Below are 16031 nucleotides of genomic sequence, written 5' to 3' on the forward strand. Positions count from 1 at the left end.
TTATCGTATGTATATACCAACATTTTTAACTTAAAAACCCCTTATCATTAAATGATTACAAATTTGAATCATTTAAATGAGATTTCCTAAGTGTATTAGAAGGGTTACAACGGCCTATATAAGGAAGATGTATGGTAAGGATAAGTCAAAAAAGATACATCCACCATGGCCAAGTGGTTTCGGTTCCTCAAGCGCGATCAATCCCTTTCTGTGTATTTCTTTGCTGTGCCCCGTCTCAGCCTGAACATAATGGGCTATTGGCCAGAAAGGTCGGGCGACAGGCTGCCCTTGAGATGCATCGTTAACTTCGTGATCCTGGCCATTGGCGTCATCACCGAACTGCATGCAGGACTACGTTTCCTGGACCAACAGCAGATCACCTTGGCATTGGAGACCCTCTGTCCGGCGGGCACTTCGGCGGTCACGCTGCTCAAGATGTTCCTCATGCTGCGCTATCGCCAGGATCTGTGGGCCATGTGGACGCGCCTGAGGAGCCTGCTCTTCGATCTCAGGCCGGAGCTGCCGAATCAGCGGCAAATCCGGCTGAAACACTCCGTCATGGCGGCCCGCATCAACTTCTGGCCACTGTCCACCGGATTTTTTACTTGCACCACCTACAACCTGAAACCCATCCTCATCGCCTTGGTCCTGTACCTCCAGAATCGAGACGACGATTTCGCCTGGTTCACACCCTTCAATATGACGTGAGCCCATTGCAGTTGCAGATTCAGAATAGAAAACTCAAAATTGATCTACTCCTAAATACAATTCGTATTTGAAAAACTAAATTTACGAAAAGAAAGTTCTAAAATATTTTTAAAAAGTCGGGTTGTATGTACAAATCATTAGGATTTTGGAATCACTTTTAATGTAGGTGTCTAAAAGTATGCAGCATTTTTCGTTGTTCTTCTGAGCTTCAAATATATTATAGCCTACTTTTAGACACCTACATTTAAGTTTAAAAATGATTTCAAAACCCTAGTGATTTGTGTGGCACACCGGATGAACTCAAAAATTCTATAAGAATATTTTCTTTGGATGTATCCTTATACATATAACTATAAGACATAATTTTACAGCATGCCAGAAGCTCTTCTGCGATCACCATTTTTTCCCCTGACCTATATATTCATTGCCTACACGGGCTATGTTACCATCTTTATGTTCGGAGGCTGTGATGGTTTCTATTTCGAGTTCTGTGCCCACTTGTCGGCTCTTTTTGAAGTGCTGCAGTCGGAGATACGATCCATTTTCAAGCCCTACAAAGGTGGGTAGGTAAAACCAAGGGAAGCTGCATTAATTCTTAAATTTTGAAGATCACTTGGAGCTTTCGCCAGTGCAGCTGTATCATTTGGAGGAGCGAATGCGGGCAGTGATCATCAGGCACAATGACATTCTCAATCTGACCATGTTTTTCCGGGAGCGCTATGTGATTATCACCTTGGCGCACTTTGTGTCCGCTGGCATGGTGATTGGTTTCAGCATGGTCAATCTTCTGGCCGTGAGCAACAATGGTCTGGGAGCCCTTCTTTATGTGGCCTATACGATCGCAGCCCTGAGCCAACTGCTGGTTTATTGCTATGGCGGAACTCTGGTGGCCGAAAGTGTAGGATATTGGATTTTTGATAGTATTTTGTACAGGTTTCTAACCTCCTTTTTATAGAGTGCGGAACTGAGCCAAGTGATGTTCTCCTGTCCCTGGCAATTGTTTAGGCCTCAACAGCGACGCCTGGTTCTCTTTCTGATCATGCGATCCCAGCGGCCCATGTCCATGGCAGTGCCCTTCTTTTCACCTTCACTGGCCACCTTTGCCTCGGTGAGTTACTCCTACAGAAAATCTACACTAAAAAAAATATTCGCCTTGAATTTTAGAATTTTGAAATTAAGTTATAGTAAAATTACTAAGCAAAATAAATTAATTTTAAAATAAAGTCGCCATTAACACAGAAACTCTAAACTTTTTAGTGTAAAACTAAAAAAAATTGATTGTCATATATAAACACAAAACCTTTTTAATCTTATTACATTTTAATTTACTAAACTCTTATTTTTATCTTTTGCAGATTCTTCAGACTTCGGGCTCCATTATAGCCTTGGTTACATCCTTTCAGTAGATGTATATATAATATATGTTCCCAGTTTGTCAAAATGTTCTAACTTTTTAAATAAATAGAAAATTCGTTCATCAATTTGCAGGATTTTTTCTAATATTTTGTATATTAGAACATTTTTTAGCGACAGAATCATCTAGGGTTGCCACCCCATAACAATTTTAAAACTTTTTGAGTTAAAAAGTTTGAGTTGCCTTAATTTTTTTGGGAACGTTTTTAAATTAAATGCATACAATAATTAAAACAAAAGCTTTTGTATTTCGGGGAAACACAGATAAGGGCAGTTTTTCACCTTGCACCTTTTTTTCGAGCCTTTCGTATCGGCCATCTCCAATAATTAGGAGCTGGCTTTACCACTCCCGTTGGCCCATTTCATTTCCCAAAACACGCAACTCGAAAATGAAACAATGGTGCTGCTCAGTTTGTTGACCAAAGTGGACCCGGAATGACATCGCCAGATGAGCGGAGTTTCTGGGAGCGGCACGAGATCAAGTTCTACCAGTATGGGCATGTGTACGCCCTGATCTATGGCCAGGTGATCATCGATTATATTCCCCAGAGGGCTCTGAAACGTGGCATTAAAGTGCTCCTGATTCTGTGGGGTCACCTGTTCAGCTTGCTGCTAATTGTGGTGCTGCCCGGCTATTTTGGCTACCACTTTCGCACCCTGACCGACACTCTGGACCGCCGTTTGCAGCTGCTCTTCTATGTGAGCTTTGCCAATACGGCGATTAAGTATGCCACTGTGATTGTGACCTATGTGGCCAATACCGTGCATTTCGTGGCCATTAATCAGCGATGCACGCTGCAGAGGATGCATTTGGAGAGGGAATTCCGGAATGCACCGCAGGAGCCAAAGAAACCCTTCGAGTTCTTCATGTACTTCAAGTTCTGCCTGATCAACCTGATGATGATGGTCCAGGTGTGCGGCATCTTTGCCCAATATGGCGAGGGGGAGAAGGGTTCGGTCAGCCAGGTGCGGGTACACTTTGCCATCTATGCCTTTGTGCTGTGGAACTACACGGAGAATATGGCGGATTATTGCTATTGGATCAATGCCTCGGTGCTGAAGTACTACAGGCAGTTCAATCTCCAGTTGGGTTTGCTCAGGGAGGAGCTGGACGGGCTGAGACCAGGTGGAATGCTCCTCCATCGCTGCTGCGAGCTCAGCGATCGCCTGGAGGAGCTGAGGCGACGGTGCCGGGAGATCCATGACCTGCAGAAGGAGAGCTTCCGCATGCACCAGTTCCAGCTGATCGGCCTCATGCTGAGCACCCTCATCAACAACCTGACCAACTTCTACACCCTGTTCCACATGCTGGCCAAGCAGTCGCTGGAGGAGGTCAGCTATCCGGTGGTCGTGGGCTCGGTCTATGCCACCGGCTTCTACATAGACACCTACATTGTGGCCCTGCTCAACGAGCACATCAAGCTGGAGCTGGAGGGCGTGGCCCTGACCATGCGGAGATTCGCAGAGCCACCGGCACACGATGAGCGGCTGACCAGGGAGGTAGGTACTATATATCATGGTGTCACAGAGATCACAAGGGATTTTAAATCACTTTTGGGTATCCTAAGGTATGCAGTGAATAGGGGAATGTATTCATTGCATTTCTGAGCTTGAGATATATTGTTGCATACTTTTAGACACCTATAACCAGGGAGGTAGGTACTATATATCATGAAGTCACAGAGATCACAAGGGATTTGAAATCACTTTTGGGTATCCTAAGGTATGCAGTGAATAAGGAAATGTATTCATTGCATTTCTGAGTTTGAGATATATTGTTGCATACTTTTAGACACCCATAACCCCCGTATAATAACCATTTGCTTAACTTTTAAACATTTAAGGTATAAGCTTTATAAAAAAAATATTCCTTTACAGATAGAACACCTTTCGCTTGAGCTACTTAACTACCAACCACCGATGCTCTGTGGCCTTCTACACCTGGATCGCCGATTGGTATACCTCATCGCTGTTACCGCCTTCTCCTATTTTATAACTCTGGTGCAGTTTGATCTCTATCTGCGCAAGAAGTCCTAAAAAGTAGGCAACTGAGAACGGAATGATAGAACCCGAATTTAAAACAACAACTAAAAGCTTAAGAAGAAATATATAGGAAATAGTCACCATTAAACAAAAAAATTCATTTAAATATGTGTTAGAACTGTTATATATTATAATAGAGCAATTTTTTAACGTTTGTATAGATCAATATATTTTAACGCTATGAACTTATTAGACAGAGTTTGTGTCACATCTAAAATATACTAAAATTATACAAGATTTATTTGTTTACTTATTTAAAATAACTATGTAAAGATATAATTTATATTTTTATAAGATCTACAACTAAGATTATACTTTACATTTTTTTATGAAGCGTCATTATAACTTTAGAACTTATTTTAAAGAAATTAACCCCACCAATGGGATGTTGATTATGAAACAGAATAAAAGATGAAGGCTAATTGTAGAGGACTTTTCCATGGACATTGGATGAGGCGTGTCCTTTAAAGATAGCAGTTCAATGGAGTGTTGATTGTTCGTATAGGGATTTCGAGAGGTGGTGTACTCCATTCGGGACGATAAACGATGGCTCCTGAATGGAGGATACATTCAGTTGCTGGCCACAATGGGAGTCGCAAGGTTTTGCCGGATGGCTCTGCGCCTTTGGTGGGGAGTGATCCTGGTCCTGGCACTATCCTGCCACTTCTACAGTCCCAGCAGGCGGCGCCTGGTCCACTCCCGACTTTTGGCGATCTACAGCTGGCTCATAATGGCCGCAAACTTGGTATTATTTTACGCATACTATATATGCTCCTCAACATATTTCGCGGATGGCACTTTTGAGCAAGAACAACAACAATTCATGGATCAGGTGAGTATGTTAAGTTTACCATTTTAAGGAAAATCTTTTTTCCTGTTTATACAAGTTCCAAAATTTAGGGAAACACTTATTTGAGTGTACACTTTATAATAGACTATTTAAAAATCATTTCATTTAAAGATAGTTTCTAATTTGAAGTTATGTATTTTTTTAAAGATTTTTTACACCAACATAGTGATACAGTTTGTGTCGCTCATAGTTCAGATTTTAATGCGAGTGCTACGGGAACGAGAGGTGTGCCAGGCGTATAACGAGGTTTCCGAGATTCTGGAGCAGGAACTGAACCACCAGGAGCCCAGTCGCTTCTACTGCAGGGCATTCCTGATCAAGATCCATAACTTTGTGAACAACTTCAACTTTGTGCTGAGCATCCTACTGATTTGGGGCACACGATCCTTTGAACTGGCTGACATTTTTTCGAATCTGTACTTCGTCTACAACTCACTGACTCGGGATGCCGCCCAGATGGCCTACATCCTGTTGCTTCTCGACCTGAGCGAGGCACTGCGTCTGAATGGCCAGCGGAAGCAGAGATCCTATGGCCAGCTCATGGAGCAGTTGCGCAGGCAGGAGCGCCTGTTGGGGATTGGGAGGCGGGTTCATCGAATGTTCGCCTGGCTGGTGGCCATCACCTTGTTTTTCCAGCTCTACTACAACACAAGCACAATTTACCTGGGCTACGCCATCATTATCGAGGGTCAGGGTGCACTGGGTATGCCAATCTATTCCATGAAGGTCCTATTCACCGCCCTCTCCTTTCTGGTCATCCTGGGAGACGGCCTGCTCCTGCAGATCGTCTGCGAGCACCTGATGGCGGAGGAGAACGAAGTCTGCACCAGTCCAAGACTCCGGCGGCGGGACGAGGATGCCAAGGCGGCCCATAGACAGGTGAGGAAAAAGCCAGGAACACAGGTTATTAAGGTACACATTGGTCAAAATAATAGTTGAATGGTTCCAAGCCAACCAACTGTAAATTTTACCAATGAAAAGTTACTTTCACAACAAAATACTTATATTATTTTATAGTAATTTCACTTTTAAGAATTTTTTTTTATAGAAGTAAACTTTTTCTATAGTTACTTAACCATCTGCATTGCTCAACTTTACCCCTACATTTTTTGTTGCTATGAAACCGATTTTACAAGGAAAACAAATCATTTTAAACTCACTTTGAATATATATAATACAAATATAATAAGATATAATATAATATAGTACAAATATTTAAGGAATTTCCTAAAAATATATTATCGTAATCAACTATTATTCAAACTAAAGATCAAAGCTAGCTATTATTTATCTTCTTTTTCTAATTTTTCCAATATTTTTCAAATTAGCTTATCACAAAAGTGTATGTTACTTACCGAATAATATATTTTTCCAGTGGGAATTGTCCGTTTTGAGAAGAGCCATTAGAAGTGCCTCGCCGGAGAACGAAGTGCTGGGGATGTTTACGATGGACATGCAATGTGCCTTCGCTTTGATTAGCAGCAGTTTGGCCAATGGTATTATTATCATCCAGATGGGCTATGTGTAGTTAAACTACCCTTCGCCTTCAAGCCTTCAGAAAGTTAAGTTACCATGGTATAATCGGCACTCAATCGGCACTTCAGTTAATTGAAAGTATAATCTAAGGGGAAAGGATCTGTAACGAAGTAAAAGCCAGACACGCAGCTTATGTGCCCATATAGTTTTGAAGGCCCCACATAAGGTAAAAGAAGTAAGCTGATCATTTAAGTTTATAACCAAAACAAATTTTGGGCTCAAATCCAATCAAGCACATTTCACATCGATTTTATTATATTTTTCAAGCCTAGAAAATAATTATAAAATGTGATTAAGCCATAAAAAGTCAAATATCGAATATTTTTGTAGAGTTATCATTTCCTAAAATTCGAATTCAGTGTGGCAACAGTTCCGAAGCTCCCTTATTGGATTTATTCCACTATTATTTTTTCGTCAGCGGCTTGGATAAGTGGGAGAAGACATCTGGATTTTCGACGAAGTCTATAGGAAAATTATTTCCCGAATTGTCAATGTCTTTTGTGAAAAAAGATTTGGGGCAAATTAACGAGTTAATATCCAAGTCCGTTGTTTTGGCCGTGGTCACTGGGTAAGTGAACTTCTTGGTGATATTCTCCAGTTTAAGGTCATCCTCCGGCAACTTTAACGGAACCCTCTCCGCCCTCAATTTGTCCAGACGTCTTTGCTCCTCCTTGATGAGATTGGTGGCCATTTGGTGAGAGTTTGCCCTTGTGGATTCGGTTTCCTGCGATTTCCTGGGACTCAGGACCATGGCACAGCGAACTCGCATGTGGTAGGCGTGGGTGGTCTGCAGGGAGCTATCCATATCCTTGGCCAGGGTCTCCATGGAGCTGGCGTTCCACTCCAGCTTGGTCTGCATCCTGGAGACCTTCAGGTCTATAACCTCGACTGGCCTCTTGTGGTTGAAGAGCGCCAGGGAAATGGCCCTCTTCAGCAAATCCACCACTTCCCTGACCTCCAGTTTGCTTCGATTCTCTTTCGTGATCTTGGGTTCGGGGACAAAGGAATCAACGTCCAACTTCTTCCTCTCAACCTCCTTTTCTTCCTGCCTCTCAAAGAGCTCCTTGACCCGCTCGTTCATGAGCCTGGCCTGCGATTCACGCACCATCCTCTCCATATTCCGGCTCCTCACGGACATTCTGCGATCCCTGGGCGGATGACCCGTCAGCCTGCGCTCCCTTTGCACCATCTCGAGTATCTTGAGCGGAATGGTGGAGCTCGACCTGGGCCTTTCGCTGGAATCCTGCGATCGCAGGGTCCTCGCCAGCTGCTCCCCTCTCCTCTGCTCATTATGGGTCCTAATGGTGGCTGACTTCTCGAAGGGCAGGCGCTTCTTGTCCTGACCTTTGACCAAAGGGTGCATACTTACCATATTAGCTGTGGAAAGAGGCGATAGTTTATGTTTTGTACTTCTAAAATTTGTCTAGCTATGTGAATTGTAAAATATCTATTGATATTATCTGTACACAGAGAAAACTAAATTGAGAACATGTTCTTGAATTGAGAACATTCGTTCTTAAAAACCGTGTAAGTACATTTTGGTATCAATATAAGAACGAAATGGTGAGAAGAGAAAAATTAAATTGAGTTTATTTAACAACTTTTTGATAAGTATACACTAAGGACTGAACTAATAGTTTATTGGTACATATAATGTACTTAAATATCGAAAATTCAACTTGATTCGAGCAAAGTAAGAACATTTTCAACTTAAAAATGTCGTTCTATTTTTAAGAACATTTTCAACTCAGATGAGAAAGTCAGAATTTTCTCTGTGTATTAATATTTAATTTAATATTTAATGTAATATTATCTGTATCAATATTTAATTTAATATTTAATGTAATATTATCTGTATTAATATTTTTAAGATTCTGCAATGTAGTGTTTAATTGGTAATTTTAATCCCTCTCCAAATTCCCTAAAAATAGTCATAAGATCTTACCATTTGGGGATGTGTTGACCCTGAAAGGTGATTGTCGTTCGGTGCTCTGGTGTGGTTCCCCCGGGTTCTGGGGCTTTCTTCCCATTTTGCGAGGTTCATTACCCCCTGAGGCCGTGCCCGAGTTGTATCTGATCAGACGCATCAGTCGCCTCAAGGGTCCCTGGTTGCAGATCCGTGGCCTTCCCACATCATCTGCACAGTATATAACTTACTTATAAACCACAATTCTTATAATAATCCAACTACTGAAACCTACGCAATAGGCGGCATTGTCTAGAACCGGTTGAGCTCAGGATCCTCCTTATCCAATCCAATCTGATGGTGTGTGCCATTGCTGACTGAAGTCGCCACGACTTCAATTGAAATGCACAAAGAAAAAAAAGGGAGAACGGAAGAACAATTTAGAGACCGAATTTCACATGGGTATTTATTCAGTTGAGTCCATTACTTAGTTTTGGGAACCGAACTAAACGACAGTAAATTAGAGGCCTGCTCGGGTAAATAGAGAAAACGTTCGGCAATTTCTTTTAAATTAAAAATTAAAAATAATATAAATAAACATTAAACATTTTTATTGAATTACGATTTTTATGCATATTTAGCTGCATCCTGAAAAGTGTGCTACAAAAAGTTAAGGCTTTTAACCACCCTTTAACTTAACAAAATTTATAAAAATATATTTATATTCCTTTTGCACTAGATTCCTAAATAAGCAATAAAAAACCAGGTCATATGATTACGTATTTTTATTACGGTTTATTTCGAGTGTGTTTTTGGGGTGTGGGCGAGTGTTTCATCTGCTGATGAACAAATTACATTTGACATAATACATAATGAAAACGCTTTTGAGGCCGAATGGGGTCTCCAAATTTTTTCTCGCACATGAACATGAGTATTGTACATATGTTGGGTGTACTTGTGTGTTTTTGCCCATATATATCAACCCAATTCATAATATCTTTTTTTCTGCTTCTTCTGTACTATCGTATATAGCACATACATATAGCTCTACTGCCGATCCATACGCGAACTTCAACAAAATTGAATTTGATTTACTTTCTTTACTCATCGCTAAGGCTAAAGTTTTCTTTTCTTTTCCTTTCCTTTCCTTTACTTTTTTTTTGTTTTTCGTAGGTGTATGACTAGCAAAAAACCATTGCATTTTCATGGGGGTGGCAGTGGGTTAGGATGTAAATGTAAATGTAAATGTGAATGTGATGTAAACGGGATGTAAATGTGAGCGGAAACCAAACGAAAGCTTGCCCGTACATGTGTCTATGTGTGTGTGTATTTTCATCGATATTCGACACTCGATATTCGATATTCGATTCGACAACAACAACAACAAAAAGAAAAGGCACAATTTTGATGAAACGCTTTCCCATGCTTTGTATGCGCGCGTGTGTTAAGTGGATAGGATTATACATATATCATCATCAGGGGCGAATGGGTTTATTTTTTTTTTTTTGACAAGGAAATTCCCCTTCTCAGCTGCAGCGCTCCTTGCTCTAATTGTAGTATATTTTCTTTATCTAGTTGATAATTGCTTGATAGTTAGTTCTCGAGGGTTTCATGTTTGTTAGTAAAATCTAAGGCTAGTTGGAAAAGTGATTCGAATTTGGTTTTTTTTTTTTTTAAAGGGGCCTGGCGTGTCTCGGAAGAACCGCTTGGAAAAAAGGCCTTCCCCTTTCATTTAAGTAGTATTTTTTGTTGTTTGAGCGAAAAAAAAGATCACTTGCTACGAATAGTTACCCAAAAAGACGTGGGGCGCACCCTGTTAAGCGGTTATCTATAGTTAACTCCTCAGCTCGTCGTTTAATGTTAGTTAATGCAATGCTTTTCGTATGCTAGTTGGATGTATCAAATTGATTAAGAGATTCGATTTGTATCTTGTTTATTACACTTAGGGTTCAGCTTCTTTTTTCTTGTTTGTTTCGCTTAGAGTGGAAATTATTTGAATAGTTTTTTATTTTGTTTTTAATTGTTTGTCCTTTTTGTTTTTCAGGATTGTTTATTAAATATAACAATGCTCTCGGCGCATACATTGTGAAAATTATAATCAATTTGTTTTTACTTTATTTGTATAATAGTTATGTGTATATATTTTTGAAATAATATCCATAGCTGATGCTGCTGTGGCGTCGTCGACGTTTTTGCAATATACAAAAAAAATTAATAAAAAAAAAATGTCTCAAGAAGTATTAAGATAGGGAGCAAGAGAGATGGACTGAGTAAGAAAAATAATAATATTTATATGCATATTCGCATGAATAATAATGTTAACACTCAACTTGAATTTTGCTAAATTTTTCGAACGAATTTCGAATGTGTTTTGCTTTCTGTGCGTTGGCTATAAATCGTAGATTGGTTTATATAAATTAATCAGCAATGTATAGTTATCTAATTTGAGTTGATCTCATCTCCAGCTCTGCTTCTTCCTCGTCACTTCCGCTTCCGCTTCTTTATTTATTTATTTATTTGCCTTTGCAATTCGATTTGTCTTGTGTGTGTGTGTGTTTGTGTATAAAATTAGACCGCATCGGTAATCCATGTATGCTTGAATGGGTTCGTGTGTGTGTGTGTATATTATCTACATGCTATATTTGTTTTATAGATTGTTAAATATACAATATTTTACTCATTATATAGATTTAAATCAACGCGACAACAAATTCCATTCCTCCATCTCTTTGCATTCCAATCGGTTGCTGCCGTAGTTTACATTATGCGGGTGTTTTGTGTATATTTATATAGTAAAATGACTTTGTTTCGACGATCTCTTGCGGACTATAGGCTAAATGGTACAGATATATATAGTAAGTAGATGTGTGAATGAATGTCTATGGTTGTATATGCAACTTTTCCGCTAGTTTCTAGTATTTATCATACGCATGTTTATTGATTCACTTTTTTTATATAGTTCTTCTTGGTTTTACGTTTGTGTTGCTTTTAGGCAAAGGCGAGTGGGAAAAATTACATACATCTAACAACAAATGCACCAACGTTCTTCATCATCTCATCATCGTTATTAGCTTCGATATATCATCAATACATATTATCATTATCATTAGATCGTAATCGTAAATCGTTATCGTCATGCTCTGACTATCCGCTAGATCCGCAACCGTAACCGCATTCACATCCGCATCTGCATCTGCGTCCCGTCATCGTCGTCATTATTCGTAGTCAGCTACTAAACATTGTCGTACTTAAAGTTAACCACCATGCAATGCGAAATGTGCATCTACATCACCATCACCCCCAAAATATCGGTGTGCATGGGTGGTGGGTGCCTGCCTGCCTGTGCCTGCATGTTTACATATTCATATAGATCAATATATATCAAAAAACACATTATCGTCAACATAACTAACTCGCTATAACTCTTGGCTCTCGTATATAAACATCAACATAAACAAACAACACTCTAGCGCTTAACGAACTCCTTAAAGCCCTCATATCCGCTCGACTCTATGCTTTTATAATCGGATCTTAGTCTATATAAGTGGTGTGTGTATATATGTATATATATATATATATTATATTTCGCTTCTTTTTGTTTATACCCAACTTTGTTCTAACTAAAAACTATACACCTTTGTCCGCTTCAGTTTGAACACCCTCATATCTCTCATCTCACATCTCACATCTCATATCCCTACGATGCCAAATACCAAATGCTTTGCTCTCCGTCCTTGTCTAGCTGCTGGGATGTACGTTTGTACGTTCACCTGACCGTACATCGATGAGTGCATCCAAATAAAATTGCTTTGGACAATTTGCTACATTAAGTTGGCTGCTGCGGCTGCGTCAATATAAATTTTACTGTCTGTGGTCAAGTTTGTAGGTCCGTGGTTCCGTTTTCGTTTCCGTTTCTATTTCCGTTTCCTGTCGTTGTAGTAGTCAGTAGTGTTGTTGTAGTTGTTGCTGTGGCTGCTGCTGTTGTAGTAGTTGTTGCTGTTGTTGTTGTGGTTGTTGCTGTTGCTGTTGTTACTGTGATGCATCATCAGTGCGGCGTCTTCTGTTGCGGCTGCTGATTTGTTGCTGCTGCTGCTGCTGCTGCTGCTCCAGTTGCTCCTGTTGTTGTTCTCGAGACCGGTCGGCATCGAACTCGAGGCGGCAGTGTCCAAGTTGTGGTGGCTGTTGGTCATAGAGATTCCTTGGAAGGTACCCAAATGGTTGGTCCCGACTGGGACCAAATCATAGATTTCACTTTGCTGTAGATCTCCTCGATGGTGTCGCCCTGGACAACGCCTGTTGAAGATGGCAATTCAATGGATTATTAGTATATGTATTTAGAGAACTATTTATTTTATCAACTTACCCGTAAAGTATTCGCCGAATTCCTGCTCCATTTTAATGGCCCGCTCGTAAGTCTTCTTGGCCTGCTCCTCCGTCATGCGACGATTCATCTCCCTGTGGGTAATAAACCATTATTACATAGGAATCTTCTACCACTAGGTAAGTCCAAATTACTCACATCACTGAGTCCACCGACTTGGGTTTGATGAACACGGCAACGGGATACAGCTGGGCCACCTGGAGGCGCTTTATGGCATTCCCGGACACGTCCAGGATGCAGTGCTTGCCCTTCTCCGCCACCTCGCGCACACTGGCCACCGAGGTGCCGTACAGATTGTCGTTATACTGGCCCGCCTCGATGAACAGATGGTTCTGGATATCCCGCTCCATTTGCTCGCGAGAGGACACAAAGTGATAGTCCCTACCGTCCACCTCGTACTCCCTCTTGGGTCGGGTGGTGTCTATAGGCAAGGATAGATATATCAGTTAGAATTACAAAGAAACTGAGATGTTGAATAAACTACTTACGTGGCACACATGAGCCGAACTTGTCGGGATACTCCGATATTAGGTCATCGTTGATGCGATCCTTCAGCGGTCCCAGGATAATCACCGGACGCGTGTAGTTAATGGACAGGCGCTGCACGGCCTCGTAGGACAACACATTCTCCTCGGAAGCTGGAAAGTAGGTTAAGCACTTGGATTAGGACCTTGGCGTGCAGGTGCTCTACGTCATCGCAAAGTGTTCTAAATGAGTGGGAATCGGAATCGGAGGGGGGAAATGGGTTGGTGGGTCGGATTTCTATACAGAAATTATCTTGGGTTCTCGGGGGGTGGAGGGCTCTACAAAACAAATATCTATTTTGGTCTATGTTCTAACTGGGTCATAAATATCAAAAGAGATCCATATACAGATCCAGGCAAGTCAGTAAAAGTTAGAGTTGGTTAATTTCATCTAGTTAGCAGTTGCTCTCTACGGTTTTAGGGATAATAGTGGATAGAATTTGTATCTCTAAGTTAGGTTTTGTTTAATTTAAGATCTCGCACACAAGAATGTACAGAAAAATCTCAATTGATTATCTTTTTCTAAATGAATTTTGCAAAATAAAAGTTCGGCAAACCGGTTATTACTCGTCAACTTATATTTCACTTATCCAGCATTCACTGTTCTGGGCGGCAAACTTATAAATCGAGCAAAGGAAACATTCTAAGGCAATAAGATTCAATGTTCAATTAGGATTCCTAAGCATAAGTCACTTAAAACTTAAAGTATACAATGAAATGATACCAAACTTAAGATCGAAACCAAAAGACCAAATGTAAATGCAATATGTGATATATGGTAACCAAAGCTTTAACACTTATGTATGCAGTGGGCCATATACATATAGGATATAGAAATGATGGCTATGTAGACATAGAGCAGGCGATCTACGAGCAAACAGTTAACAGACAGTGGGCACACTGGGTAATGTCTTACATGGTAACATACTACATACATGACATCATGATCTTACATACATACATGGCACACAAAAACTTGGACAACATGAAATCAAAATCTGTGTGTTGATTGTGGTGAGTGAGTGTAGAAATATATGTTCAGATCATTAGAACTAGCTTAGGTGATTATCTTGGCGTTGGATGAACCCAGTTCTTTGGCTGTTCCTCGTTACCAGGGGTATTATGGGATTTTACTCACTTGACGCCTTGTAGAACTCACAGATCAACTCTTTTTGGGACTCATTTACAGACACACGTACGTTGAGTGCTACGGGGTGGATTAACAACTGATCGATTAAGGCAAATAAAACTCCCTCGATTTGTACAATTCCTTTATTTCACTTTCAGTTTCAGTTTCAGTTTTGGTTTGATTTTGGTTTGGGTTTAGGTTTCATCTTAACCCGCAATTATTTCACAAATATCTCTGAACTCTAAGACGAAAGGTTTCTGGGGGGGGGAGGGACTTAATCTGGTATTTTCTTTCTTGAATAGAAACAATTTTTGCGGTGGTTCGGGTGGCGGGCACATGCAAAAAGACACGACACGACACGAGCAATACATAAAAAACAACAGCAAACCAACTGAATTGGAATCGGTTCAGTAATCTATATACATATCTATATATAGATGCGTGTCGGCAAGGTGGGTGTGTTCTAGCTAACTATGGAAAGGACTGGGACAAACAACTATCCAGGCAGAAGGACACAAAAAAATACGCTCTAGGCTCAGCACATTCGGGTGTGGGGAGTTCAGATCTTCGGATGATCCATGGGTCAACTTTTCTGTTATTGATCGGGTGATACACTACGCAATGTGGCAACCAAATGAAGAAATAGGCAAACGATACAGGATGTGAGTGTGTCCGTTGTGTGTTTTTTGGTGGATTCACAAAATTTGCTATCATCATTCGATTCTACGCAACTATCAACAATTCACAACAGTTTAAGAACTCATAAACAAACCATAAGGTCTAAGATTCAAAGTAAAACATAGGGTTTGGGGTTGTGTGTCCAGGAAGATTTATGGATGGTTCTGAAGACAGTTTGTATGCATTATATGCATGGTCTTAAAAACAATATATATGTATGTATATTTTAGTAACAACGAAATTTCTCTGCCAGTATAAAAAAACATCGTTCTACTTGCAAGAAGAGAGTTCAAGGCTTATCCTAGTTAATACTCTGATATACGAAATGAAAATAACGAGGGAAAGAAAAAGACTTAACAAAATCTACTGAAAGCCTTTCAGGAAGTTATCTTCAAAACGTATTCTCTAGGGACAAAACGCGATAGAGATAGATGTCTAGCAGAGAGAGAGAGAGAGAGAGAGAGAGACAGAGAGATGGAATGAGACAGCATGAATGAGAGACAAAGCAAGAGATAGGCAGAAATCAAGGAAAGAACGAAAAATATAACCAAGAGGAATTGATCTTGCAAAATTTTGTTTCTTTGTATTTATAACTAAATATTTAACTTTCATTCTTTCGTTTTTTTTTTTTAGGTAGAAGAAAACATAAGCTTTGTTGTAATTTTTACTAGTATTACAAAAAGAGAAGAGACTTGTTGCTTGTATTTTTTTTTTTTGTTGCTGTTGGTTTTTGTTTTGTTTTATTTTTTGTGATTGTTGGTTGTTCAGATGCTCGACTTACGATAGTCAGCATCATTATTCTCCAAGTAGATCAGAGTTATCTGCTCCATATCGGGTAACTCCACCCTGTAGATAATCTCGCC

General features: G+C 40.2%; 5 protein-coding genes across 30 annotated transcripts in view; 3 read left to right on the forward strand and 2 right to left on the reverse strand.

Annotated features, from left to right (window-relative positions):
- Window positions 1-165: 165 nt before the first annotated feature.
- LOC119556222 (odorant receptor 10a) lies at window positions 166-2114 on the forward strand. The gene is made up of 5 exons (XM_037868206.1): window positions 166-704; window positions 1080-1267; window positions 1317-1606; window positions 1664-1816; window positions 2064-2114. Exons 1-5 carry the CDS (start codon window positions 166-168, stop codon window positions 2112-2114), a joined length of 1221 nt encoding a protein of 406 aa, XP_037724134.1.
- Window positions 2115-2556: 442 nt separating this feature from the next.
- Window positions 2557-4158, forward strand: LOC119558004 (gustatory receptor 10a). The gene is made up of 2 exons (XM_037871112.1): window positions 2557-3621; window positions 4000-4158. Exons 1-2 carry the CDS (start codon window positions 2557-2559, stop codon window positions 4156-4158), a joined length of 1224 nt encoding a protein of 407 aa, XP_037727040.1.
- Window positions 4159-4750: 592 nt separating this feature from the next.
- LOC119558294 (putative gustatory receptor 10b) lies at window positions 4751-6542 on the forward strand. The gene is made up of 3 exons (XM_037871685.1): window positions 4751-4996; window positions 5162-5893; window positions 6390-6542. The coding sequence occupies exons 1-3, from the start codon at window positions 4751-4753 to the stop codon at window positions 6540-6542; spliced, it is 1131 nt and encodes a 376-aa protein (XP_037727613.1).
- Window positions 6543-6819: 277 nt separating this feature from the next.
- LOC119556946 lies at window positions 6820-8969 on the reverse strand. The gene is made up of 3 exons (XM_037869439.1): window positions 8752-8969; window positions 8496-8687; window positions 6820-7927 (listed from the first exon to the last, which is right to left on the reverse strand). The coding sequence occupies exons 1-3, from the start codon at window positions 8825-8827 to the stop codon at window positions 6954-6956; spliced, it is 1242 nt and encodes a 413-aa protein (XP_037725367.1). The 5' UTR covers window positions 8828-8969; the 3' UTR covers window positions 6820-6953.
- Window positions 8970-10947: 1978 nt separating this feature from the next.
- The window catches only part of LOC119556076 (disks large 1 tumor suppressor protein), a 45307-nt gene continuing 40223 nt past the window's right edge, over window positions 10948-16031 (reverse strand). For 13 of the 26 annotated variants that reach the window (XM_037867920.1, XM_037867927.1, XM_037867916.1 and 10 more), the window contains 4 exons: window positions 13326-13475; window positions 12976-13258; window positions 12820-12911; window positions 10948-12749 (listed from right to left, as the gene is read on the reverse strand). In XM_037867920.1, the coding sequence (XP_037723848.1) occupies window positions 12643-12749; window positions 12820-12911; window positions 12976-13258; window positions 13326-13475 (632 nt within the window). In that variant the 3' untranslated portion in view covers window positions 10948-12642. Of the gene's footprint in view, window positions 12750-12819; window positions 12912-12975; window positions 13259-13325; window positions 13476-14615; window position 16031 lie in introns of those variants that run through there. The other 13 variants (XM_037867912.1, XM_037867924.1, XM_037867917.1 and 10 more) reach the window with 2 other exon arrangements.

This window comes from Drosophila subpulchrella, chromosome X (genome assembly GCF_014743375.2).
Source record: "Drosophila subpulchrella strain 33 F10 #4 breed RU33 chromosome X, RU_Dsub_v1.1 Primary Assembly, whole genome shotgun sequence".
Classification (NCBI taxonomy): domain Eukaryota; kingdom Metazoa; phylum Arthropoda; class Insecta; order Diptera; family Drosophilidae; genus Drosophila; species Drosophila subpulchrella.